Source organism: Sander lucioperca, chromosome 15 (genome assembly GCF_008315115.2).
Source record: "Sander lucioperca isolate FBNREF2018 chromosome 15, SLUC_FBN_1.2, whole genome shotgun sequence".
In the NCBI taxonomy this organism is placed as follows: Eukaryota; Metazoa; Chordata; class Actinopteri; order Perciformes; family Percidae; genus Sander; species Sander lucioperca.
Genome location: NC_050187.1, coordinates 25,833,234 through 25,860,177, shown reverse-complemented (window position 1 = coordinate 25,860,177; position 26,944 = coordinate 25,833,234). Strand labels below are relative to the sequence as shown.

Sequence of the window (26,944 nt, the reverse complement as noted above, 5' to 3'; positions counted from 1 at the left end):
ATCAGTGACCAGAGCCCCTCGGACATCTCTGTCATTATCATCTCCCCACAGTCTTAAACAGCACCCCCTCAAACAGAATCACTGGGTAACACCAGGCATGTGGAATCTAATGTTGGATGGCCGTTCTGTCGCAGTCAACAGAGGAGGATTTGTTTCCCTTTATAACTGACTGACTGCTGACTAACTCTCACTCTGTGACAGATTAAGTTGTTGTTGTCAAGAGGAAACTCTCGGCAAAAGTTGATTTGATGTTTGTTTATTCTAGACTTCAATCACTTGGAAACCAGAAATTTCCATAGAGACATGTTTTACAAATACACCAGTCGTTTCTTAAAAAACTCAACCTGCAATGTTTTTTTACACATGATATAACAGAACTCTTTTTTTTCCCCCTGCATGCAGCTGGTAACTCTCCCCCCTACTTGTTTCACTGTCTGAAAATCTCATTGTGATTTTACGTGATGCAAACCAAATGATGATAGACATTTTGGAACAAAGACAGGAAAAGTCTGTCTCCTTTCCAAGGTCCCAGGCCTTTCTACTGTTTCCTCTCTCCTGCACTGGCTGGCCAGATTGATATGAATAGAAATGTACTCAGCATGCAGCCAAGTAGGGCAAAATTACTTTAGAGAGATTGTGTGTGTGTGTGTGTGTGTGTGTGTGTGTGTGTGTGTGTGTGTGTGTGTGTGTGTGTGTGTGTGTGTGTGTGTGTTTTAGCCAGGGCAGACTTGGGCTGATGTGTTATTTCCTGCATGGGGAGATAAACTATCCTACAGTCTACACAATAGTTGAAATTAGCTCCACCATGTCAAAATCAGTTTTAATAATCCAACAATATAATAGTAATGTAACAGACTTTTCACCTTTGATACTTTAGGAGCATTATGCTGATAATGAATCTGTACTTTTTAATTATTTTTTTTTAATTCAGGACTTACTTTATCTTCCAATTAAATATGTTTACCTTGTGGTATTTCTACTTAAATTATCTACTTCTTCCATCAACCAGACATCAGTTTATGGTTGCCGAAATTGACAATACAGTTGCCATGTTTTAAACTGCCATTTGGAGCAATTAATTTCTTATGTAACTATACCACATAATTTAATAGTGAAACAATGAGATAATAGCTTGCAATATAATTCCCCATCCCTCTCAAATAGATAGGAGGTATAGATAGTAGATAGGTTCGGATCACGGTTTTGAGTCAGGGATTGGATACATTTTCAGATCAGCACAAAAAAGGGGGGAATTTAAATGGTTATTAGAAATGTAATAATTTTTAACAATAATAACTTCTTTCACCAGTAAATTGCTGTTAAAAGAGAAAAACAGATGAGAAAATAATGGTGTTAAACAATAACTTTGAACGCACCACAAGGTTTACTAGTTGTATGTAAGCTGTTTCGGAGCATCAGAGCAGCGCAGACATTTAGGTGGCACCGTAATGAGGCACCAGAATCCGCGTTGCTATTCCGTCCAGTAGTAGTGCCATATTAGCACCGGATTTTAAAATACGCCGTTAACGTGAACAGAAAATTGCTTTGCCTGTAGCTATCTTTTCACGGCAAACGCGCGTCTGTGGAAAGCAGTCACACAACAGATGAAATGTTGTGTTGCGCACGAACGTAGCCTAGTGTTTAAACTTTACGGAGACAACCAAATAAAATATTGACTTCTTTTGAAATAAGATTTTTCAGTTTAGTAAGTTTTTATTTGTTTTTCTATTTTAAGAAAAACACAAATATCGAACAGGTATTTGCCAAAGAGGGCAACCAGAGGCCACGAAACAGCAATTGACTCAATCTGGTTGCCAAGGGTTGCCAAAATGATAATAGCTATTAGTCATTATACTTTACGGTACAGTTTGAGGTCGTAAATTACAGATTCAGCAGCAGAGAAAGCTGTGCGCTTCATGTTGTGGTGAATGAACAGATGATGAGGTGCTGCCCTCTTCTGTACATTCACAGAGTTGTTGGACGGTACCATGATGTCATCCATAAATCATTAAAATACATTCTGAATAAGCTCACTTACAGTTTGCTTTGTCATATAACCTATAAAAGCAGCACCCTTGAGTCCTGCAGCGCCATCATTGTCCACTATCTGGTCCCCTGTCAGGTAAATCTGGATGGGCCTTTCTTACCAGGCGGGGCTTAAACTTTGGGCACTTTTTCGAAAAACTACATTCAACAGTTCTGTTTCTTTGCTCACTTTTGAAGCCAGCCCGTTTTGAAGCTGCAACCACGGCTCTCTCTGGGATTTTAACGTTCAGGAATAACGGGGAAATCTGTGGTGCACAATACCGAGCTGCAACCAGCCGGCATGTTGAAGTTTGCATGTGCCATTATTACCAGAGCGTTATTTATCCTCGTCTCTCTGACGGGCGTCTGGAGGGTGACATGGGTGAAGAAAGATCACAATTACTGGTTCCTGACTTTCCTCTTTCTGCCGCTTGTCGTTGAAATGATAACAACGCTAAAGAGTCGAAAAGGAAAAGATTACACATGGTAAGATGATGATGCATGTAGAAACTAAATACATTATTATTAAATTATTTCATTTCGCTTGAGTTCAATTTAACCTTGAATGTAGGCTATTCTATTTATTTTTGTGTGTAAAACTATTCTCAACAACCTGGTTTGCTACATATTGGTTTAGCTGAATATTTGAAAAGTATATTGCATGAATAAATTAAGCTTTTGTCATCTCCTCCCTGTTTGGATCCCTTCCCCCAACGCCATAAATTCTCTGCATCCTGCTTGTTCTTCCGCTGTTATTGTCTAATCGGGTCCCGGGACAGTAAGAATGGGGTGGTAGCCTACAACTTAACTTACCCAGTTGACCCAGCATACTTCTCCATGTCTAAACTTAATCTGTAAACAATACTCGGTGTTTTTTTGTTTGTTGAACCTTCAATGATAGCAGGTATTTTAATTAAACATACAATATGTCAGATTGTAATTTTTTTAATGAAGAGAAACATCCACCCATTCATTCCCATTCTCAGAGATATCCAAAACTGTCCATCTGTTTTGTTATCCTGTTTAATAATTAAGCCTTATGAGAAGCATTGATTTAGAAACTTGACGTAGTAAAATGAAAGCAAAGTGATAATAAAATTAGGGATGCAACTAACGATTTTTATTATCAATTAATCATAATTTTTCTTTTGATTAATGTTTCGGTTTTTAAAAAAGATCAGGAAATAGTTTTTTTTTTTTTTTCAATTATCTTTTTATTGATTTTTAACATTTTAGTAACATAACAGGCAGAAAAGAAAAGAAAAAAATCAATAATAAAATACAGCAAATTAAGTCAAGTCAGTCCAGATCACAGTTCATCCTTTGTGAATGTTATGTAAACATGCCAAACCCTGTTATAATATGGTAGTGTCAGAGGTCCATAAGCAGTTCCCATATCCTTCGGAAGGCATCCCCCTTATTCTTTAGGGCGTATGTGCGTTGTTCCAGTCTAAAAGTTTAACTTAGGATTCGTTTAAACAGATTAAATGATGGGGGTCTTTGTTGATTCCAACTGAGCAAGATGCATTTCTTTGCTATATAAGACACAATGATAATCCTCTTCCTGCATGTGGTGTCCAGTGTCTTGTCCAATTCTGTACCAAAGAGGTACCATGTTGGTGTAATGTCCAGCGGGGTTTTCACAATCTTAACAGTTAGATAATGTACCGCCTTCCAGAAATGTTTTAATTTCCTGCATTCCCAAAAAACATGCATAATTGACCCTTTACATGTTTTACAACGATGACACCTGGGGGATGAGTTAGGAAACATTTTACTTAAGTGGAGCGGAGTAAGGTACATCCTGTGCATGAATTTATAATTTTGTTTGATTATTTTATTACAGGACAGTGAGGAAAAAACATTCTGACGTATCGTATCCCACTGATCTTCATCAAAAGCACGTCCCATATCCTTCTGCCATATGTTCCTAAGTGGGGTCAAGGAAGAGCTGTAATGGTCCAACAAAGCACTATAAATTACAGAGATTTTTCCTTTTAGTGATGTTGATTTTACCAAAATCTCCTCGAAATTTGTCAACCCCAAAGATAGGCATGTTTCCCCTTTTAGGGTTTTTATTAGATGGCGAATTTGTAAGTATTTATAAAAGTCCTGTTTCGGAATTTCATATTCTGACATTAAAACAGCAAAGGACTTGAGTGTATCCCCGGCAAACAATTGTTGGAATTGATGTATACCATTTCCTCTCCACTTTGCGAAGGAAATAGTTAAAAAAAAAAAAAAAGTTATCTTCAAATATTACAGTCTGAAACGCATACAATATATTGTATTTAAGACAAACAAAAGCTGCAAATCTTCATATTTGTATATATTGTTAGCATTTTTGCTTGAATGGTTGAAATGATTACTAATTCTTTGGAGATCAATTATCTATTAACGGTTAGTCAGTTGATCAATGAATCAACTGACTAATCGTTTCAGCTCTAAACAATTGTAATATTTATTAACCTGGCTTCCAAAATTATATAACTTCTCAATGCTTGACTTTTTAACACGGAATTAAGGTTTGTATTACATCTTTATGAAGTTGTGTTGCTAAAGTTGGGTTGGTTGTCTTGCAGGTTTTCTCCTCCTATCTTTCTGTTTCTCATAAGTATCATTCCCTCCATCTGGATCCTGGAGCTCCACCACCAGCAGGACAAAGCCAGCGACTCTCAGGTACTTCACGCCAGAAACACAAATACTTAGGCAGTGTTTAAAACAACAGTTCTCATGCTTTCCAAACATGTAATCCGATGATGGATGTTGGTGAGTGGGTGGGGTTGCAGAACTCTGTCTCTTTGCATACATAGCTACAGTTTATCATTCCTTCATTTATTGATTCCTTCAACTTCTGCATTCGCTTTTAAGCTTTTCAGTTTTAACTATACAAAAAAAAGCCTCTTTCAACTGTTTTCAGTGCAAAAACCTTGATTCTTGGGAGAATCTGCGTAAGGTGATCACTCTGAACGAGACCGTGGTAAATGGAAGCCTCACAAACCAGAACTACCTCAAGGTAAGAGTGACAGACTGAAATATTCATTTCACATGCCTCGTGTAACATGTTATGATATGCCCACAAAGAACAGAAAGGAACAAGTGTAACAAAGATGATCGAGGTTGATTTTTTTTCCGACACTTGCGATTTAAAGGTTTTTCTATTAAATCACAAGTGTACATTGCAGACTGGATTACACACAATGTGTGGGGTATGAAACTACCCCAGAGCTCCAAATTAAAGCAACAGAATAGTACAGATTTCTCAAGAAATGGTTTACTCGCTTTGTCTCAAGCTGTTTCGTTTGCCTGTGTTGTTCTCTTGTACTGCACATAGGTGAATCACAGCTCTTGTCGTCACCGTGACGCTGCCAGGAAATCAGACTCGCCAAGCTAACTGCCTGCTGCCTGTAGCTTTATATTGAACAGACATATGAGAGTGGTATTAATCTGCTCAACTCTCAACAAAAAAGAGTATAAGCAAACCTTCCAAAATGTCAAACTATTCCTTTAACATGAAAATCGTTCCAATCTTCCTTAAAATGTAGCTTATGGTTCAAGTTTTTTTTAAGGCATTTTAGGCCTTTATTTGTATAGGACAGCTTAGATTTGAAAGGGGAGAGAAAGAGGGGGAATGACATGCAGCAAAGGGCTGCAGGTCGGAGTCGAACCCACGACCGCTGCGTTGAGGGCACCCGCTCTACCAGATGAGCTAACCAGGCGCCCATGCTTTAAGTTTTAATGTAACTAACTGATCTAGTCTGCTCATAAAGAGCAGTGTCCTTGAAACTTACTCATAATAACACATTGTCTGCTTTGGGAGCTTCCTGTTTGAAGACGTTCATGTTTCAAACAAATACTCAGTATCTATTTATCCTTTTTTAAGGATGGAGAGCGAACAATCTGAATGAAGATGAGTTGTAAACATATCGACTGATGCTCTCAAATTATGCATTTTGCCTGTAAATTGCTGTAGAAAACAAAATCATATACTGTCACCAGGGTCCAAAATTAGCACCATCTACCAGCCAAATGCTGGTAAAATACGCAAGTGGCTGGTAGATTTGTTTCACTAACCAGCCAAAAAACAGAGTAATCTATTGAGTGGCTTGTCCAATTTGAATGTTGGTGGACAAAAAAAAAGTAAATTTTGGACCCTACCTGTCACACTGTCAAAATTGGACAATACTTTGCAACTGTATCCTCATTCTAAGATACTCCGCCGGCTCTCAACTGTATTCAAGGCCAAACTCTATTCGAAAGCAACCTCTTCAGTGGCAAAGTGTTTAAAATTGTGCTTGTATGAGGTGGTTATCTAAATCCTAAATCTGACAAACCAGCATCCAGGTAATTTGAAATTCCTGAGGAGAATTACTCAGTCATTTAGGAGTGGAGTTTTGGATAGATTCCCTGATTGCCACTTTGAAGTGAATGCAGAAGATAAAAACAGGAACATTAAAAGATAGGAAAGCCAGATGCAGCCCCAGAGAGTATACATTTAGGATGCATCACTTGTGCCATCAGTTTTTTATTTATTACATGCTCGAATGCTAAAGTGGTATTGCTTTGAATTTCAGAAGTATGTGTAACTTCACATGTTGTTTTATATTTATGTTTTATAACTGGAAAAACCAGAAGTGAATACCTGACATGCTGGTGAATACTTAAGGTCCGATCAGGACAATCATTTTTGTTTTGTTGTGATTTAATAAAAGAAAACAGTGAGTCATCCAGACACTGACTTCAGCAAGACAATTATAGCGAACTTGAGACACCAGGCTTTAAAAACACAAAAACTGGATATCACCAGGATTGATAAGAGATGATTGAATGAATAATGTGCCCTAACAGCAGCATGTAGGTACTCTACAGGTCAGAAAACCTAGTAAAACAACCAGCAATGCATACAAAGAACTTGCAAAGTCATAAATAGGAAGATAAACACCCACTGTACCCGTTCTCTGACAAACTAGTAAAGTATTATGACTAACAGTATCAACAGCAGCATTTAAATCAATAAGAACACAAATGTAATATTCACCCTGATCTGACTACAACCGGATGTCACAGGAAGAGACGTCTTTTTGCTTTGCTTCAGATGAAGAGAGACCTAAGAATATACCTAGGAATGCAAACTGTAGAGCAGCATAGTAAGCAATATTAAAACAACTTACTAAGTCTGGAGGGCTGAGACTTTCTGCCATTAATAACAAACATAAGATGCTGAAAACCCGTGTGGCCAATAACTGTTAGTGGGGAGCATTTTAAATGGCTTAAGTAAACAACATCTGGACCACCACCACACTCATTAGCCCAGGAGAGTTAGAAAGCTAATATTTGTTGGGGCACACCTCCATAAGTTGGCTGCATGCCTCAGCTCTTTACTGCGTTTCAGTTAGAAATACAAAGTTCACATTGTGCAACATAATGGAGTCATTGAAGGTTAAGTGGTGATATTCTGTATTTTTATTTTTTGTCAACAAATTCCATTAAAAAAATTAACAATGAATTTATGCTAGTGATAAGTACTGTATGTGCTGTCAAAGCCTGAGCTAGCTCATTACTATGTGTCATAGACCTATAATGAGCCACATTGTTACACTGTGATCATCACCATGAACACAGTAGTTCATTTTGAATCAATGCCACACTCACTAGCACACCAAGCTGAAAATAATCCCTAACAACTGCACTTTTTTATGCACATTAACTACAGTGCCCAGATGTCTTAGGAAATTATTAAGCCTTTCTTTAAAAGATTAAAGTATGTATTTGTGACATTTGCCACAATAATATCTACCAGAAATTAGTAGCATTGCATTGCATGAGCTGAGAGCTATAGCTGCACATTAAGGTAAACATGGAACGTAAGAAAAACCCTTACGTTATTGACAAAGAAGTAACTTTCAATCTATCTTCCTTTTCCAGCATTTTAACCAGGTGTTATCGGCTGTCTGTTCTAATGACTGGATCCTGGCTCTCCATCAGATCCTGCTCATCCTCCTCATCGTGGGGAAGTGGCTCCTCCCACTGGGAGGCGGAGTCACGCGGGACGAGCTCTCGCAGCTTCTCCTAATTTTTGTTGGCACTGCGGCAGACATCCTTGAATTTACTAGTGAGACGCTGTCAGATGTCAAGTGGGTGGCTAATCATGATGCTTGTTGGTTATGAATGTGTCTCCTAAACTCTGTGATGCATAATATAAGTATGTTCACACTTACAGTCGTGAAAAAATTAGGACACCCATGCTAAAGTTGACTAAAAAGAGGAATAAAAAAATCATCTTTTGGAAAGTGATCTTAATACCTTAATTAACAAAATGAGGAAAAATCCAATCTTTAAGGACACCAATTTTCTTTGTGAATGAATAATGTATCGTAAATAAATAAATGTTTTTCCTTAAAATACAGGGGGCATAAGTAAGTACACCCCTATGTTAAAATCCCATAGAGGCAGGCAGATTTTTATTTTTAAAGGCCAGTTATTTCATGGATCCAGGATACTATGCATCCTGATAAAGTTCCCTTGGCCTTTGGAATTAAAATAGCCCCACATCATCACATACCCTTCACCATACCTAGAGATTGGCATGGAGTACTTTCCATAAAATCATCTCTCAATGCAAATCAAACCAGCTATTAGGCTAACTGAAATAAAACCATGCCAATTTTTTATTTGCTCACATGACTTTTAAGGTGAAGTTACCTAATCTGTGTCCCCAAATCACAACATTATATCAATGCAGTTCATACATGAAATAAGCAGCATCCCATTAACATGTATTGAAACTCACAGGACTGACATTGACTTTATTTCCTATGTGTCTTTTCCAGAGAGAACAGCCCTCAGCTGGTCTACATCATCTTAGCTGTATGGACCTGGAGCATGCTGCAGTTCCCCTTACATCTGGCTGGTTAGTTTGTGTCTTAAACCAATAACTTTGGTGTTTATTAAAGCAGATACAGGCGTGTTTTGTTGAACATAACCTCTTCCCAGTGTGGGACAATCCAAACAATGTGTTTAGTCAGCTGGCCAGTGCTGTAAGTAAATAGTGAAAAGTAGTTTAGCTGAAATCCCTTGCTCCTCTATCTCCAGCTTTGTCAAATTTTAACCCAAAGATCTGTTTTCACTTCCCAAGCCATGGTATTGTCCTGTACTTTCAGATGTATAGTTCTAAAAACAGACTTACCACAAAATAAAGGGTGTACTTAAGGAGTTTGTATAAATGTTGACAGTCTTTAGGAGGAAATCCAGTCTTACGTGTTCATTATATAAGTAGATTTGGACTGACAAAGTCTCCAGTTCTCAACTTGGCTAATAAGAGAAAGCCATTATAAGGCAAGACCCAACAGATGTCTTTCTGCAACTTATTATACTGAGGAAAATGTCAACCCGCCTGCCCAAGTCTGAGGGAACAAAGGATAGTGTTTCATGAAAGAAAAAAAGAAAGAAAGACAGAACATTATAACGTAATTAGAAACAGCACAACTTTGTTCTCGGATTAGATAACTCCCACCAATGATCTAAATTATGAACAACCCAACGATTAATAATTTACAAATAGATATTGAGATTCCTGATAGTGATACTTTCATGTGTAGCTTTACCGTCACAATGCATTAAGAGCACTTAGAGCTTAAATGCACAGTGCTCTGTTGTGTTTACAAATGAAGCTGCTTTTTCTTGAGTCTGTGCAGTTTGTTTGTGTCCGCTCATGTGGGTGTCTTTGGGTGTATGTTTGAAGGCCATGTAAACAGAGAAAGTGTTGACATACAGGTGCAGCATGTTCATCATCGATGGAAAGAGTACTAGAATATTGCACTCAAGTACTGTTACTCTAGATAGATTTTACTCAAGTAAAAGTACTTGTGTAAAAATGTACTAAGATACAAATAAAAGGAGGGATTGAAGAGTACTAGAATATTGTATTCAAGTAAAAGCCTTTGTAGCCTCACTAGAATTAACCAGAAAAAGACAAAACTCAGACAATTAAATAAAAATGACATAATGAGCAGCATAGCCTACATAAACCATTTATTTTGATAGATGATGGGGAGACCGGGGTTGGTTGTCACACTGCTTATTACAGCTACGCTAGAGGGCACTGTGACAATGTTTTTGCTATTAAACAGTTGTCCTGTCATCCTGCTCTTTTTGCACTGGTCATTTTGTGGAACACACACAAAACATTAAGGTGAGGAGATTTTGTAATGTGTGTTACCCTGCGATCGGGGTTGGTTGTCACAATGTGTCAGAGTGTCTTTGATGGTTAATTACTTCTTGTTACAATAACTTGTGAAAATAAAAGGGATACCAATTTCAAGGCAAGACTGTTAGCTTTCATTTAATGTAGGAATGACTATTTGTCATACTAAGTACTACTAAAGCCATACATTAAACAAGCCACATATGTGCTCTTTATTTAGCATACGTAAGTGAAATCGCATAGTAATGTGAGTGATGTAAGTCCCTGAATGCATGCGCGCTCCCGCGACCAGGGGCACATTTTCTATCAGGCAACTACCTTAGCACGACACCTGTCGGCTATTAAAGCAAAAATAGAGACTACACAATCTACACCACAGAGCAACAAACACACACACACACACACACACACACATGTTGCCAGGTAACGGTGGTTGTTGATGTTCTCAATAGTGGAGTGAGTTCAGTGAGTGTTGTTGTAGGCTACTCCCCTGTGTGAACGATTTTGGGTGAGTCTTGTGCACCGCGAAGTCCTCCATTCTGCTAGGTTCAACTTCTCTGCTCGTTCGTTCTCAAAACAAGCAGTCCACCCCAGTCTCTCTGTCCCAGTATAGCCAGTCCACCCAGTCTCTCTGTCCCAGTATAACCAATCCACCCAGTCTCTCTGTCCCAGTAGGCTATAACCAGTCCACCCAGTCTCTCTGTCCCAGTATTCCACCCAGTCTCTCTGTCCCAGTACAACCAGTCCACCCAGTCGCCCTGTCCCAGTATAACCAGTCCACTCAGCCTCTCTGTCCCACTGCGCTCATCAAATTCAAAATGTTTTCAACTGAATGAGGCTCTGCAGTCACAAACAGCAGAAAGGCCTCATGCACCTCACTGAAGGTAACCTAAACGTTCCTCAGTGAACGCGCTAGTCACCTGTAGGATCCATGAGATTAGCATTTAGCATGTTATGTTATTCCAGATCCAGCATGCACCTGTGGTCACCTGTTGCGGACGTAACATCGTGGGAGTGTTTGATTTGGGTCACTAAGCGTGCTTATTTAGGTAACACAACAACAACCCACCAAACGAGAGAAAACTGACATTAAAAGCCCGCTGCACACCGTTTCAAGGAAACATGTCTGTCAACTGCAGCAAAACGGTGAAACTTGATCTTTCCTGAATGAATACACTTTCAAGCTAACTCTCTCAAGCCAATAATTACTGACTGCTACTAAATGGACCTATAGTTTTAGATTGTTCTATCAACTGCATTTAAAAAAACTTGAAAAACAAATCATCCATTGTGTTGTAGTCTCATGTTAATGATAGGCCTACCTCTAAACTTAAAAATAAAAATTATTATCTGCATGGCTTGATACTATAATAAAAGGCCTTTATCTTGAATTGTGGAAGAGGACCATTAGTTAAACAGGAATTAAGGACTATGTTAGGCTAATTGTAGGCCTATTTGTTTGTTTATTTAACAGTGACAATAAACACGTTTACATAGGGATATGCAGTTCAACAGATGTAATGTGTACAGGGTATCTAGCTATATCTAATTTACAACTACCGTTCCTTGTTAGGTTTTTAAATGCAGGTTAAAACAACTAAACAAACGGTTTGCTCTTCTTCTGTTTTTTGTCTCTTTATTTTTACTATTCTATAGTGGTGAACTCCAAGCCAGACAGTGAGGCTGAGCATGGGGTCCAGGAGATGTCCCTCTTGACTAAGCACAGCACAGACATGTGGAGCATCTTGGAGGCCTTGTTAATCCAGGATGGGCCTTTCCTGGTGGTCAGGCTCACTGTTATGACCTACTACGGAGTCTTCCATCAGATGTTAGTGTTCTTTGCCATCAAGAACTTCCTGGTGGTCATACTGAACTTGTACAGGTTGGTTGTTCTATGCCAGGACTCCAGCAGAAGAGTCAGCCGGGACAGCGCTATCCCATGAGTTTGCAAGTCATCTCTAAGGGGGAATTGGGAGATGGGGAGATGTTACACCCAAAGTTTTACAGTTACAGTGGACTGGTAAAAACTGCAATTGGAGCAGGAAAATAAGTGCTTGCTCTGTGTTTTCTTCTCAGAATGTACTTAACTCTGTGGGATCAAGGTTGTGAATAATTAACGCTGTTCGTAGCAGAAAACTGTGAACAATCATTTTCTTACACTTGCAACGGAATGAAGTTGCCAAGTTCACAGCCCACGCTTGACAGCATCTGACTAATTTCAAAGCTTATACCCTTATTGACATTTCAGTCCCTCTGGAGCTAACCTCGATCCACTCAGTTAAAACCACCATTTATTCAGTACTTAAACTTGTCTGTGTGCATGAACATGCTGGTCTAAAATTTGTATATGAAGAAGCCTTACTAGTCAGATTGTTACTGTTATGACATTAAAATAATAGACATGAGGCTAACAGCAAGCAGGGGACACAGAGGAAAAGAAGGAAGCAGAGCAGAACAAGAAAAAGGTGTGGGGGTCTGAGTAAAAGATATCACATGTAAACAGATAATGCACAAGCCTGTCAGCAAAATAAAATGAAAGCCTGAAAGCACCACCTGTGCCAGCATACAGCAACTGAAGCCAAACTACTGTTTAGATAAATATTGGATGGATTTCTTACAGTGTGATTCCAGGCATCTTGTTGAGCGGAAGTAAGGACAGGGACAGCAGGAAGAGCGGACGACAGAGTGATATACTAGATGACATAAAGCCTGTGAAGTGTTGACTGAAGCTGAGATCAAGGGAGAGCAATTTCTCTGCCTTAACCCAGACAGGAAGTTAAAACTGAATGTGAAAAACATTCCATGGTAGTTGGCGGTTTGATAACACCACTATATCAACACTGAATAAGGAGGACCATCAATTCTGATCATCTTTGACATTTGAATGGGAAATACATCAGGAAGGCGAGTAGGAAATATTGTTTTTTCTCCAAACTTTGATTGATGTTATTTTGTACCTCTTGGATAATCACCATTTAAATGAAGTAGAGACATGCTATTCACAGGTCAAGAAGTCATCCGATTTATTATATCAAAGTTATTCTATCCTTACTGTTACTCTTGGCCAGCTTTGACTGATGGTTGTAACTCTGTGCATGAAAACTAGAAACTGCAATTGAAAATAAAGAGACTGGTGACACATACAATTGCATTCAGGTATTCAACTCAATTTGAGCTGTTTGTGTTTCACACCCTTTAGAACCATTAAATATTGTAGACTTTATAAGATAAGAAGATGTTTAGAAGACGACCTTAGCACAAACTTTTTTATTATTGTTGTTTTTTGTCATGTTATCTTTTGTATTTTTCCCCAAAAATAGTATTACATCCACGGCTGTCCAAGTGTTATTTTTTCCCATCATATAATCATTGTTATGTAATATCTCTTGGCCCGCCAATACCCAAATAAAACAATCCATACTGTTATCAGTTTCAGTTTTCATTGTCCTCGTATTTATTTCTCATTATTTCAAAAACAAATATGTCCTTGGAATATAACTTTTACACAAGCAGTGGTTTTAAGATCTCAAAACTTTATTGATAGGTGTTCTGTGGCATATCCTGTATTATTTTACAGTAGTATTTATTTATTCAACCTGTATTGTTTCTTATATACACAGACCAAAACACAAATGTGTACTTATACTCTAATCTCATCTTTCAAAGAATAACTGATGATTTGCATTTCTTGCCTGACACCTAAAACAAGGGCTTACTTACAGCACCAGCTACTCTTACGGGTTTTCTTTGAGATAATGCGTCAGTTTTTTCTAAACATAGAAAGGCTTAAAGCTGTGAATCAGAAAGTGTCACCTTTATTCCAGTATAATCACTATCAACGTTTTATGAGAGTTGTTCTGTTATTCACTGTTATGAAGCACCACATATTGTCTCCAGATGTTTACCATTCTGCCAAAAGATTTTCCCTCATTTGCTGTTTTCATGGTGGTAGAGAGTGCAACACCAAATTCTCCCTTTAGGTGGTTAAGTGGGTTGACGTATGGTGAGCATTTGATTCACATCATCATTGAGTTACCCTCTGTGTCCTGTTTGCAAACATCTGCACGTGTTATGCTTCTCCACTCATTTATCGTAAGTTAAGATAAACGTTATTGATCTCAAGTGTCACAGCAGCAGTACAAATACATAAACAGCCATAAACATTATTAACATCTATTTACAAATGAAGCATGGAAAAAATAAAAGCCACTAAATACTATAATATAAACCAACATAAATGCTTACTATAAAGTAAATTGAGACAAAATAATAACAAAAATTGCACATGAGGGATCTAAATTGGTTGGCGGGTCAAGTGTCTTGTGTTTGCAGATAGCAGTGTTTATTAGCAGCTAAAAATACAGTTATTGCACTTGAATTGGCAAAACCAAAGTGTGTGAACTGTGAATTGTGCAAAAGATTATTCAGGTTTTTCATTTAATTTGTGTCACTTTGTTCTTTAGTTTAGTTTAGTCGGGACAATGAGAGAGAGAGAGAGAGAGAGAGAGAGAGAGAGAGAGAGATGAACGCCAGTCACACACATGTCAAGACTTATTTCCATTGAGGTCCTCAATGGAAATAGCATTGATGTATGCCATGCCTATGGGTGGCATCATAATATGCATCATCAACAATAAAGTCACTCGAAATCAAAACATTAAGAAATAAAACAAATATGGCAGAATGAGTCAGTGGCTTCTTTTAAATCTAAGCTTAAAAAATAATTTTATCGCACCCCCTCCCCTGATTTCATCAGGCATCATTAGTTTTCCTTCTGTTTATGGGTTCTGCCATTTTTTTTTTTGTTATGTGGTTCATTTTAGTGCTTTTATTCTTTTATTTCTGTGTTTTTATGTGTTTCTATGCTGTGTTTTATATGTTATTGTCTTGTTATGTGAAGCACTTTGTAACTTTGTTTTGATAAGTGCTATATAAATAAATATAGGCTATTGTTATTATTATTATTATTATTATAAATATATAAAGAAATGACATACAAATTAACTAAAAAGCTGAACTAAAATGAACTAAAATGCTGAGCTTATACTTCCAAATTTCTTATGAGCCACAATCTAACTTTCTTTCTAAAACTGTAGTAGTTAGTTATTTTATCAATACGCAATGGTATTTCTTCAATTCAATTCAATTCAATTCAATTCAATTTTATTTATAGTATCAAATCATAATAAGATCTATTATCTATTATCTCAAGACACTTTACAGATAGAGTAGGTCTAGACCACACTCTATAATTTACAAAGACCAAACAATTACAGTAATTCCCCCAAGAGCAAGCATTTAGTGCAACAGTGGCGAGGAAAAACTCCCTTTTAGGGAGAAACCTCGGACAGACCCAGACTCTTGGTAGGCGGTTGTCTGACGGTGCCGGTTGGGGGTGTGATGAACAGTGGCAATTATTGTCACAATAAAGATAATGGAACTATGGCTAGAAAGAGTAGTTGTAGTAGTTCATGGCATAGCAGGGCACTGCAGGGTGTAGCAGGGCGTAGCAGGGCATAGCAGGACACATACAGTATTTCTTGAACCACTGAATCTAAAGGAAAAATACCAATGTTGGTATTGAACCTCGGCAAGCACAAGTCAGTAGGCTACCTATCTGAGATTTATATGGTTCAAATTATATAGCGGGCCTTTACTGTAAAGAGAGAACTGGAGAAATAGCTTACACTAATTGTGTGAATAATATATATGGGTTTTCTTGTTGTTAAGAGTGAGCTGGGCTGCCATCTTGTGGTAACTTTATGTAGCGCATCATCTTATATATCTTTCTCTTCTTTCCTCTCACACCCCTCCCACTCACTGCCCGGTCCATAGCTACCTGTTGTAATCCTCAGCCTAATTAAATTACCAAGTTTACTATTATCAAAACTCACTGCTGGGAGTCAGGGTTCAGGTTAAACAGCCGCATCAACAGTTTTTTTCTGGGTGTAATATGACACAGGGAACGGGGTTGGGCCTGATTCAGCTTCTATTGCAACACAAGCCCAGCCCTTAGGTCCTAAAACAGGTTGCATGACACACACTCGGGTGGGGCGCTTTCATCTAGTTCCACACCTCACCTACCTTCACTCTTTTCGCAAAGACACACAGGACACTAGGCTATATAATCGAACGGACTACACCGCTACACATATAGGGTTTCGCCCACAGCTCGTCCTTCTCTCTAACCCGCTCCACACACTCCGATCGTCGGTCATGTTTCGCTGTGGGATCGCCTACCCCCGATGCAGGTGGATCGTACCCCTGCTGCTGCTCTTCGCCATTGTATTTGACATCATCGCCATCGCCGCCACCTCGGGATGGGTCGAGGATGAGGACGCCAAGTCTCACTACGCCAATATGTGGAAACAGTGCCGAGGCAGGAATGACAACTGGGACTGCAAGTCGCTCATGGAGTTCTGTAAGTGTCCGTTTACACTACACATGAAACACAATATAGGTCCTGCTGAACAATAAGACTAGAGCGAACGGCATGGAAAAAGAGAGTGCATGAGCTAATACAGCCAGTGGTAACATGACCTGAGTCTGTGTATGTGTCGCTGGGGTGTAAAATTCAACATTCACATATTGTAACTTGAAGGACTCGACCTCTGACTACAACCAAAAAGTCCTGGCTGAGGGGAGGGGGAGGACTGAGGCCTACAAGACCCTGAGTCAGTCAGGCGGACTGAACTTTGGTCTTGATTCGCCCGCTTTTTATCATTCCCAGCCTGAGCTAATACAGGAAATAGGAGGGAGGGTACTGTATAAAAAAGCCCCAACAGCCTCTTCTCCAAATTAACTTTGATTTTGGCATGCCTGTTTGAAGTTATAACTTTAGTTGTGTAGCCCAGTATCACATACAGTGTTCCAATGGGCTTTACAGACCCACAACAGTAATGGCTCCAACAAGGAAAAACTGAAAGAAACCTTTCAAAGAGGAGCACCCCATGCTGATACTGTGCAGTTAGAGCCAATTAAAGAATATCTTTCAATCTGACACCTGTCTGTAGCCTACCTGTCAAAATACTTTTTCAATTAAAAGGTCCTCCTATACAACAGATTGTAATACATAATCATAGCTGCTCTGAAACCTCCCACTGCCAGGAAATATGGCACATTTTCTTCTTTAATCTGATTTTAATATACATAGTGATTTAATATGAGCTGCAGGCCAGTGTCATATCAGAATGGTTCAATAACACGCTGGATAAAATCTTATGGATCTGTGACAGCGGCCCAGCACAATCACAGCCAGTAGCCTATACAGGAAGTCGTCCTGTCGCTGTGTTTATGCTGTACTTTTATAAAACTATTGTTTTTACAGGCAAGAAAGCAGGACATATATGCTGCTACTATGTTTTACCTTGCTGACACCAATACCGCACTGTGAGTACAGTGCAGTACTACTTTTACAGCAACTACTTCTAATACCACTAATAATAATAAAACATCTGAGGTGTCGATGGATAATTCTAAGGGAGTCTTTGTACGGACAAAATTGAGCTTTAAAAACACTTAATTCTAATAAAAATGCTCACAGAGAGTTTGTACCAGTTTGCTGGAGGCAAATGAGAACCAGAACTCACAGAACACCTTGGGCAGATTTAGAATATTTTAAATAGCTTGTGACCTACACTCCTGAATGAAGAGAAGCAGATTTTAAGATGTCTGTCTGTCAGACATGTTAACACAAATGTGGCTGTTTATAGACAAACTGCTAATGAGATTTTCCTTCAGTGTAGAGGTTCAACCAAAAACACATTAACTCACAGCCACATGGAATTATGTTAAACAATAACTGTAACAGAGCAGACTTCTGTTCTCTCACTCTCTCCTCCTCAGGTTGTATTTGTGCTATTCTACACCCACACTCAACAACAAAGACTGCATTGTTGCTCTTATCAGACTCTGTGGGAGTCAGTTTGCGATGCTAATGGAACTTAGCTCCATATTGTGTTCTGTAAAACATGTTCCCTGAGACATGGGCAATGGAATGAATGCTTCTATCAGAGCTCTAATGACCTAACATTCCTAAATATTTTAGGGTGGATATCTATGTCTGCTATATACTTTGCATTCTTTTAAGTCATTACATAACCTGAGTGCTAACCTGTCAAATCTCGACCTCAAGGCTGACTGTGAGTGAAGTGAGCCTTTGTTAACCTCTAATAAGCTCTATTACACATACCAATTATGATATCAATTATTTTAGTTAACTTATTTATTTAATCAATTAATCGTTCGAAAGAAAATCAATTGGCAGATATTTTGATAAATGTTTAGGTCATTTTTTAAACAAAAACAGCAAAGATTTGATGGTTTCCAGGTTCTCAAATGTGATAATTTGCTGCTTTTCTGGGTCTAACATGACAGCAAATTGAATTCTGGGAGGATTTAGACTGTAAACAAGACATTTAATGATGTCATCTTTTATACTGTTTTTGATTAATTTAGGATTAATTGAGACAGTAATCATTAGTTGCAGCCCTCGTGCAATGTCCACTATATGTCTAACTAATTACAGTAGTACTATAGTAGTCGTGGCTCAGTGACAGCAGCAGTTCAGACAAATATGAAAGGGAACTAAAGAGGCTAAAACACAAATGTTTTTATTTATTTTCAATAATATAAAAAGTATTTTTCAGGCATTTTCTGCTCTCATTTGAAGTTTCAGATCGAGAAGTTTTGTTCTTTGTCCAAACTGTCCTTTGCTACTGTTTTGGCCGTGTCTCAGTAGGACTCAAGTGGTTAAACAAAAAATGACTACAGCTGCCAAAAAAAATTCTGGCTGAATCTCTCGTTCATTTTTGCCCTGAGGTTCCTCTGTGCATTCTTGAGCCACGGCTCTGGTCTAAATCCTTGTGGGAATATGTTGGTGAACTGACAACTGAGGAAACAAACATGACCAGTACAGCTGATGTGTGCGGATGTGAATACTGAATATTGGCATCGGACCAAACAGACTCCCTGTCATGTTGTTAAGGCCACTCCCAGTAAACGTTGGGTAGCTGTATTCAAAGGAACTGCAGGAAAAAACATGTTTTCATGTTCTGGCATGAGCGTGTCATTGGCAAAAATATGGAACGTAGATAATTACGTTATTTATTACGAATCACTGCTCAAGGGAAGGGTGATATGATGATATTCCAGTCAACCAAATTGCCATTAATTTGACAGCTGTATAGCAACATTTTAATATGATTTTTGCCTAAATGCAATTTAGGCAAAAATCCTTGATTTTAAATTACTGGATTAGCCAAAAAAAACAGACTTCCAGTCAGTGTATTTTTTTCACTTACAGCTTTTCAATTGAATTTTCTAAAAATGTATCCCACAATATATTGATACCACAATATAACATTTCTATAGTTTACTATCATGTATGACCATAGTAGATCCTCACATTTGAGTGGCTGAAACCAAAAAATGTTTGGCAATTTTGCTTAATAAAATTACTTAAAATGATTACTCAATACAGTTGCCAATTTAATTTTCAGTCAGTCGACTAATAATTTAAACCTGACCTTGAAAACTACTGTAAACCATCATGGGAGATTTGATTGTATACTTAAAAGATTTCATTTTTTAACCAAACAAGTAGGTACAATAAAGCACTTTGTAAGGTATGAATTAAAACATTGGCACTGTGTTTCCAGCAGTACCAAGGGAGTACCATTCAAGTCTTTTCAAGGAAATCACAGGTTGTAAAATTCATCCCTGCTGCCAGTGTGAAACCTTTTTCCTTAGAGGTCTGTTGAATACTTTCCTTAAATGTAAGACCAGGGCTTAAGGTTTAAAAGAAAACTCCAAAGTTGTAGAACAAACACATTTGTCATGACTGAGGCTTTATACAATGGGAGAATCTGTGTGTTTTTGCATTTGTAGATATCATCAGAGCCTAAAGCTGCAGTTGAGAACATGTTCCTGTGTAAGAGTATCAGCCCAATCTCTTTAGTTTTAATCAAAAGAGGAAAGCAGATGTTAAACAGCTGGATGGCATTAAGTATGAGTGATCGGGACAGGCACACACCCAGACATTTTCAGCATTAAGTGCAGAACATTCACCATCTTAACACACAAGCATGAGGACACAGCACAACAATGCCACACTGTAGTACATTTTACATATACTGTAGATATATTTTATTCTACAAGTAGAACTCCTTCCTGTCTTTCTTTTGCCCATGAATATGCACATTTTAACTGTAATCCAACCGCTCTCATGTCCATATGCATTTTATCTTAAATTCAAAGGTTAAATCACTGTCTCTAGTTAAGAGCCCAAACATCCTTCTCCATACCACTTTTACAAAATTAAAATAATTTTTAAACACACCACAACGCAGATGATGGATAATTATGTTTAGCATTTGGTTTTCATTTTGGGAGAACAACAACATCCTTATGTTTTAAACAGAAATAATCTGACTAAATCTTCAGTGAGGTTTCCATTATATGGTCACTATTATGTGGCGTTACATGTTGTATTGATGGACAATCTAATCTTGAAGAGGGATAATTAAAACAAAACACAATGGTGCATGACTTTGCTTGAGTTTACTCTGGTCTGATGACATACATTTACATTTTGTTATACTCTAATACATAATACTACTAATAAACAGAATCAGAGAGTAACTATGTGATATCATGACAATGTTGAGTAGGTTTTACTTCCTGCGTCTTCATCAGGGAGAAAATTGAACCAGCCAAACTAGTTTGTTGTGTGTGTCAGTGAGATCATGATAAGAAAATACATTGGGCTGAGGCAGGTAGGGCACTACCTGACTACAGACACAAACACACACACACACACACACACACACGCGCGGTGTGAACAATTTAGGGTGTTGGTCGTTCCAGTAACAGTGTATTGGGTGTGGCTGCACGTTGAAAATGCACACAGTGGGCTTGGCTGTAGTCTTCCTTTATAAAATCTGTCAGGATTATCTGCATTAGTGTTTGTTTGAAATTTGCATGCCTGCATGTTTACATGTTGAAAAACTTAATGCATAGGCAGGTATCTGGCTTCTGAGACCTGTCAGAACACAATAAACACATAAGCAAATATATTTGTAGAGGCATGTTTCCTAAAGTAGATTATTTTACACAGTAAAATCTTCGCTTTATACAGCAGCATCTACCCCACTGAAACACATTTTATCTCACCTTTTTTGTCTCATATGATGATGTGTACAAGGAGTGCAGTACACTTAAAATCTGTCAAGAATTTCATATGGTTTTCGGCCCAAAGATCTACAACCACACATGATGCTGCCTGTTTCAGACTGTATCTGTAAAAGTTCCTCAGTAATTATAGAGGCCATGTCTGCAGGCGTCACAGAGTGACAAAGAGAGCTAAAGTGTTGTTATGGGTGTGGTGGAGTTCTCTTAGTTGTCTAGCAAATCAACAGCTTGTCTCTCTCTCTCTCTGCAACAGTGGCTGAAGACACATTGCATTACAGAACACTCAAAAATGGGAGTAAAAACTGGTAATAGCAGTATACCCAAGAAAAGAACAAAATACATGCTATGTAAAAATATGTATTAGTAATGCACTGACCTAAAATCATCTTTAGTTTTCTTTATAGATACTTTATGAAAAATAATGTTGTATTTGCATATTTACCACAAATAACACTGTTAACTAATTTGTATGTTTGTTTGTGTTCATACTCCAGCTTGGGCCCAGGCAGTTGCTGCTCTGATGATCATCGCCCTCATCATCCTCATCATCGCCTTCATCATCTCCTGTGTGGCTCTGTGCTGCATGTTAAACATCGCTCTTCTGCCCCTAATAGGAGCACTGTTGATCATTATTGGTAAGACACACGCATGCTGACAAACTCGTATGCAAACATTAGAAATATCTGCTTGTATGACCACCAATTTGGATATTAGAGATGTCTGAAGCAGAGTCAGGTGTTGGCAGTTACAGAGAATAACCAAAATCCCCCTGTTTCAGTTGTACTTCAGTTGTTAGAAAATGAAATCAGCAGTTAGTACACAAAGATTAACACATAAAGAAGATTAACTGAAACTGATAACAAAGACGCCTCACGTCTTAACGGTACTGATATTCTATCCTATCCCATACATGTTTATGCTTGCATTTGAAAGGGTTTGGCAACTTAACTGGAATTTCAGAAAACAGCCTCTCAGCGAAGGTTGTAATAATATTTTCTCACTTTTCGTGCTTAACTGGCCGCCTCACTGTGGACAGTTTTTATTGGGACTGCTCTGTACTGAAGAAATAGTCCCTTCAAAGCAAGGTCTGGGGATTACACTGAGTGGTCGGGACATTGTTTTGAGACAGACATGTTGTTGTTGAATTATTCTTTTAATATTCTTTTAAAGTTTTAAGCCACACAAGCCAAATTTGTTTGTATTGTGATGGTGGCAGAAATCAAAGAGGCAGAACCTCAAACCTCAGCCAGTACATAAAACCTAACCTATCTGCATAATTTGATACCACCAGTAAAAAGTGCTTAAATGTCAAATGCTGTCTAAACACAAGCAGCCATACATGAAATTGAATTCAAAAGGATTTGAATCAGTAAATATCTAATAAAAAAATTAAAATTAAAAAACACTATCTGAAACTTTCTCTAATCAAAAGTTTAAATTCTTATTGCTACATACACATTTTGATTGTACCAAAATAGGAATGAGTTTTCATACCTAGTCTGAGTGTCAAGTGCAAATTGTATTATTTTTATATTATTTTGTGAACCTAACTATTAAAATTAATTTTACAAGTCCATGTGGAAGGTAGTTTTGTGTCATGTCTTTGCCGATCATGATCCAGCTGAAAAAAATACAGACTTTCATTTAATATGCCACATGAATACTAAAAGTCATTGAAAGGTACTTAATAAATGGGTTGACAGACTGAGAGGGAGTATGAGACATCAAGGCGAGGCAGAGAGACAAAGTTTAACAGAATTTGTAGGAACAGAGGAGTTAAAGAGAAAACCAGGGAATGGTAAATTCAAGCTTTCCTAAGAAGGGATAGATTTCAAGGGGGAGTGAATACAATACGATGATGACGATGAGTGGAGGAAGCAGAAAGTGAGTTAGATGGTCACTATGGGAGGAAAGAAGGGAGAGGTTTTGGTGTGACCATGGAAAGCTGGTTTAGTCTGTTTATGTGAGTGACTCACCCCACAGAGAGTCTGTGTCTCTGACACACGCAATGATACATTAGATACACAATTCCCAGGTACTTTGATGTCTGTTTTAAATGTGCCGGAGGCAGTTGATTATAGTTTGCATTGACTCCACACTGCTGTAGCTACAGAGAAATTTGGCATGCATCGGTCAGAACCTCGTAAGAAAAAGAAGGAGAAAGAATAGATTATGATAATTGGATTAGAAGTATACTTACAGTATCCCTCGGTAGTGCTTTCAACTCACCAGCACAGCAATCATTTGATCATAAGAATCATCCAAGATCATTGTACCACATTTATTGATATAATCCAATTTGCGCTTGTCAATATGATGAAAGTGCAGTGCTATCCTTTTTCCAAAAAGTGCCATAACACAGTGATGAAGAACTTCTTAGCCCTTTAAGCGGACGTATCACATACAGTATTTTCTGAATGGGCTTGTTCTAGCTCTTCACTGAAGCTTTATAATGTTTACATTGCATTAAATATTCAAACGCAAGACTCAATGTTTTTATGGCTGCACCATTCAATCAAATAGAAATATTCTAGACACATTTCCAAAATGTGTCTAGAATATAGATATATTTAGAATAAAGTTTTGTGCATTTAGACAAACTTTCAGCTGCACAGTTTGTAATGACTGACCTATACCAGCTTGTCAGTGTGGTTAAGAAGTTTTAAGGTTTGACATAAAATATTCTTTTGCTTCTCAGTAATTTAAAGTAGCATGAAGACTGTTAAAACATAAATGATGGTTAAAATAATTGGTGAGTTACATCTTAGGCATCTTTTTAAGTCTCAGGTTTCTTTTCATACCATACTGACATAAACTGAAAGCAGTGGTTGTCTGGAAGGCAGGGAAATGCACTCACAATAGTCTAAACCACTTTTCATTGGAAAATAGTGAGCAGTAATGTGGAATATATGTAGCAAATGGGCTAAAATAAAGTCACTATAGTCCTTTTAACTCCTGTCAGGTCACTAGTGACATACTCATGACCTCACATGGCAAAAAGGCTTTAAGTAAATTTAAAAAAATTGTCAGGGTGTTTCTAATTAAATGAAACCTCTGTGATTAATGGAAAGGTTTGTGTTGGGATGAAGTATCACACCTGACTCACTGCCTGCTCTGCCTTTGCTTGAGGGCGGAAAGGGCTACTGTCACAGTCAGTGTCACACCTTTCTCAATAATAATTCTTAACTGTAAGAAGCAACCATCAGTGACAAATTTGATCGCTGTCTGCTAATACTGACTCGCCTCGGTGTCACAGATATCAATATGTTGATGTAACTCTTACACACTCGTGAAGGTATTTTCCACACCCTGCTGTTAGTGTCAGTGTGCAATCAGCTGCATGGCTGACTATAATGTCACCTCTCTCTATATCTCTGCAGTGGTTCTCCAGGTCATCGCTCTGATCATCTACCCCTGCAAATTTAACGAGTTGATCTTCGAGGGCCACTATTACTACACCTGGGCCTACGGCTTCGGCTGGGGTGCCACCATCCTCTGCATCGGCTGTGCCATCCTCTTCTGCTGCCTGCCACGCTACGAGGATGAGCTGAGCGGCCTGGCCAAGACCAAATACATCTATTCCTCTGCTTAAAGACTAAACCTGCACAACCACCCAATTACAGACATTTTCACTTTCCACTCTGAGCTGGATCTGTGCTGGCCATGGAACATTTGTAGACAGTTTTACACCATTTCACCAAAGATCTGCGATATCTCAGTTCAGTTAGATTTAGTTTGGCAGTGGGATAACCGTCCTCTAACATCCAAGTGCGAAGTCAGAAGCAAGGAGTGATTGTTACTGGAAGTGGACTGTGATTGGATGCTCCATCTGCTTTAATGTACAGACAACTCTGTTTTAGATTAAGTCAGCATCATACAAAATAGTTTTTACCATGCTGTTTTTTTCACATTCTGCATTTGAGTGAGATGTATTCCTCATTTTATCTGTACTTTTTACCTGTAATTCTCAATGCAAGATCACCAAAGTGCACTTAACCTAAGGGATGTAATTATGTGTAAAGCGTAGATTTCATAAAACCTTGGTAAAAGAGCAATTTAGACTAAAAATTGCACAGGATGCAAAAGGACTCATTAATCATCATTTGCTTTTTTCCCCATGTGTTACAATTATTTTTTCTCATTTCTTTAATGTGTGTCTTTTATTCTGTATGTGGTATGAAAGAAGCACAGGCTTGGAGTCAGAAGCTGAATGTAATCTATACATATGGAAATTTAGTTTAAAAGTCGTGTTAGTACCTTTTTTATGCATCATTTTTTTTATAATTCTTATCTGCTGTTTATCTCTAGAGTTTTTTATTACTTATCTTACTTATTACCAAAGGGGTATAACTGTGGGAGTTTGCTGTGCTGTCTTTGTATCTGTTCTGAACACTAATAATAATACACTTGATGAGCAGGCATAGTGTGTGATGGTTGATTCAGTCATTTTTTCTTTGTCACGCTAAACTGGAAGCAAATTTGTATTAATTTCCATTGAGCTTGATCATTAATCTGTCTCGTGCAAATTTTTGAAAAAGTGTAAAACAGTTTTTAATGTCTTGTTGCCTCAAAGAAGGTAATGCATTCAGAGAGAAGCCTTTCCTTAAAAGAGGTTTTAGTCACAGATAGATGACCAATCGTATTTCCTAAAGGCCTTCATAAGTCTTGATAATGCTTCTTTGGCTAACCATCTGCCAGTATTATGAGACACTGAGACCAAGGTGTACAATCTACTGACATACTTTGTGTAAAACTTGTGCCTTAGCTTCTTCAGTGTTGTGTTGTTGAATGTCCAATCAAACTGCTCAGTCTGGTTTTACTTCCTCATGCTTGATCCAAGTCAACAAAAACATTTCTGTTCATGCCAAGACCAAATGCATGCCCAAACAAGACCAAGCTATATTGTTATATTACATGAAAGAGTTCTGAGGAAAGATCATTTGACTGTTGAATGAAAAAAGACAAGTGATAAATGATCTTAGAGAAGTAGTCAAAGTCCACAAAACTCATCTCATGCTTTTATTATCTTAGAGTCTTTCAAGTTATTTTACGCAGCAAATTGCTGCATAAATAACTTTATGAATTGGTGGAAGTTTAAACTGAGAATGTCTGTATGTCTCAAAGGTGAGGTGAAAAATTAGCATGAATTTCTCAACACCAGCTTTTTCAGATATTATTAGTCACTGTATGGGTATATTATGTACTACAGAGAATGTTCTATTAACATCCATTGACTTCTGGAAATCACCCAGCTGTTCTGCTGTAGTATGAATTGATTATTTTGGTAGTCTGTATTTTTTTGCAATAAAAATCTTTTTTTTAAGCTTGGTTACATTTTCTGACTAATCTTAAAATGCAGTGATCATGTTTATGTTTGGAGGGATAAAGAGGGAGAGAGAGGAATAGGAAGCTGGAGGAAGAAGGTTTTAGAAGGAGGAGGAGAAAAGGATAAAGTAAATACTGTACAATTTGTCAAATGTTTCACAATCCTGTCTCCACTTTGCAGTAGGCAATAAAGATGATCAG

General features: G+C 38.0%; 2 protein-coding genes and 1 long non-coding RNA gene across 4 annotated transcripts; all 3 read left to right on the top strand.

Annotated features, from left to right (window-relative positions):
• The first annotated feature begins 2,066 nt into the window (after positions 1-2,066).
• On the top strand, positions 2,067-13,663 carry LOC116056577 (transmembrane protein 26). 2 transcript variants are annotated; one of them, XM_035992759.1, is made up of 6 exons: positions 2,067-2,511; positions 4,608-4,715; positions 4,942-5,041; positions 7,951-8,159; positions 8,856-8,935; positions 11,885-13,663. In XM_035992759.1, exons 1-6 carry the CDS (start codon positions 2,327-2,329, stop codon positions 12,169-12,171), a joined length of 969 nt encoding a protein of 322 aa, XP_035848652.1. In that variant the 5' UTR covers positions 2,067-2,326; the 3' UTR covers positions 12,172-13,663. The 2 variants fall into 2 exon arrangements, with proteins under 2 accessions (XP_035848652.1, XP_031164600.1); XM_031308740.2 differs by having other exon boundaries at positions 2,070-2,511; positions 4,608-4,704; positions 4,946-5,041.
• A 2,579-nt stretch (positions 13,664-16,242) lies between these two features.
• On the top strand, positions 16,243-26,746 carry LOC116056567 (p53 apoptosis effector related to pmp22). The gene is made up of 3 exons (XM_031308729.2): positions 16,243-16,649; positions 21,913-22,053; positions 24,799-26,746. The coding sequence occupies exons 1-3, from the start codon at positions 16,262-16,264 to the stop codon at positions 25,008-25,010; spliced, it is 741 nt and encodes a 246-aa protein (XP_031164589.1). The 5' UTR covers positions 16,243-16,261; the 3' UTR covers positions 25,011-26,746.
• On the top strand, positions 17,773-21,454 carry LOC118493269. The gene is made up of 2 exons (XR_004895273.1): positions 17,773-19,557; positions 19,898-21,454. It is a non-coding gene; the product is annotated as an uncharacterized LOC118493269 (long non-coding RNA).
• Positions 26,747-26,944: the final 198 nt, after the last annotated feature.

Excerpts from the sequence above, each read along its gene's own strand:
- LOC116056577 (XM_035992759.1), top strand. The coding sequence starts at position 2,327 with ATGTTGAAGTTTGCATGTGCCATTATTACCAGAGCGTTATTTATCCTC. Across the intron at positions 2,512-4,607 it reads AAAGGAAAAGATTACACATG|GTTTTCTCCTCCTATCTTTC; the intron begins GTAAGATGATGA and ends GTTGTCTTGCAG. Across the intron at positions 5,042-7,950 it reads CAAACCAGAACTACCTCAAG|CATTTTAACCAGGTGTTATC; the intron begins GTAAGAGTGACA and ends TTCCTTTTCCAG.
- LOC116056567 (XM_031308729.2), top strand. The coding sequence starts at position 16,262 with ATGACACACACTCGGGTGGGGCGCTTTCATCTAGTTCCACACCTCACC. Across the intron at positions 16,650-21,912 it reads CAAGTCGCTCATGGAGTTCT|CTTGGGCCCAGGCAGTTGCT; the intron begins GTAAGTGTCCGT and ends TTCATACTCCAG. Across the intron at positions 22,054-24,798 it reads AGCACTGTTGATCATTATTG|TGGTTCTCCAGGTCATCGCT; the intron begins GTAAGACACACG and ends ATATCTCTGCAG.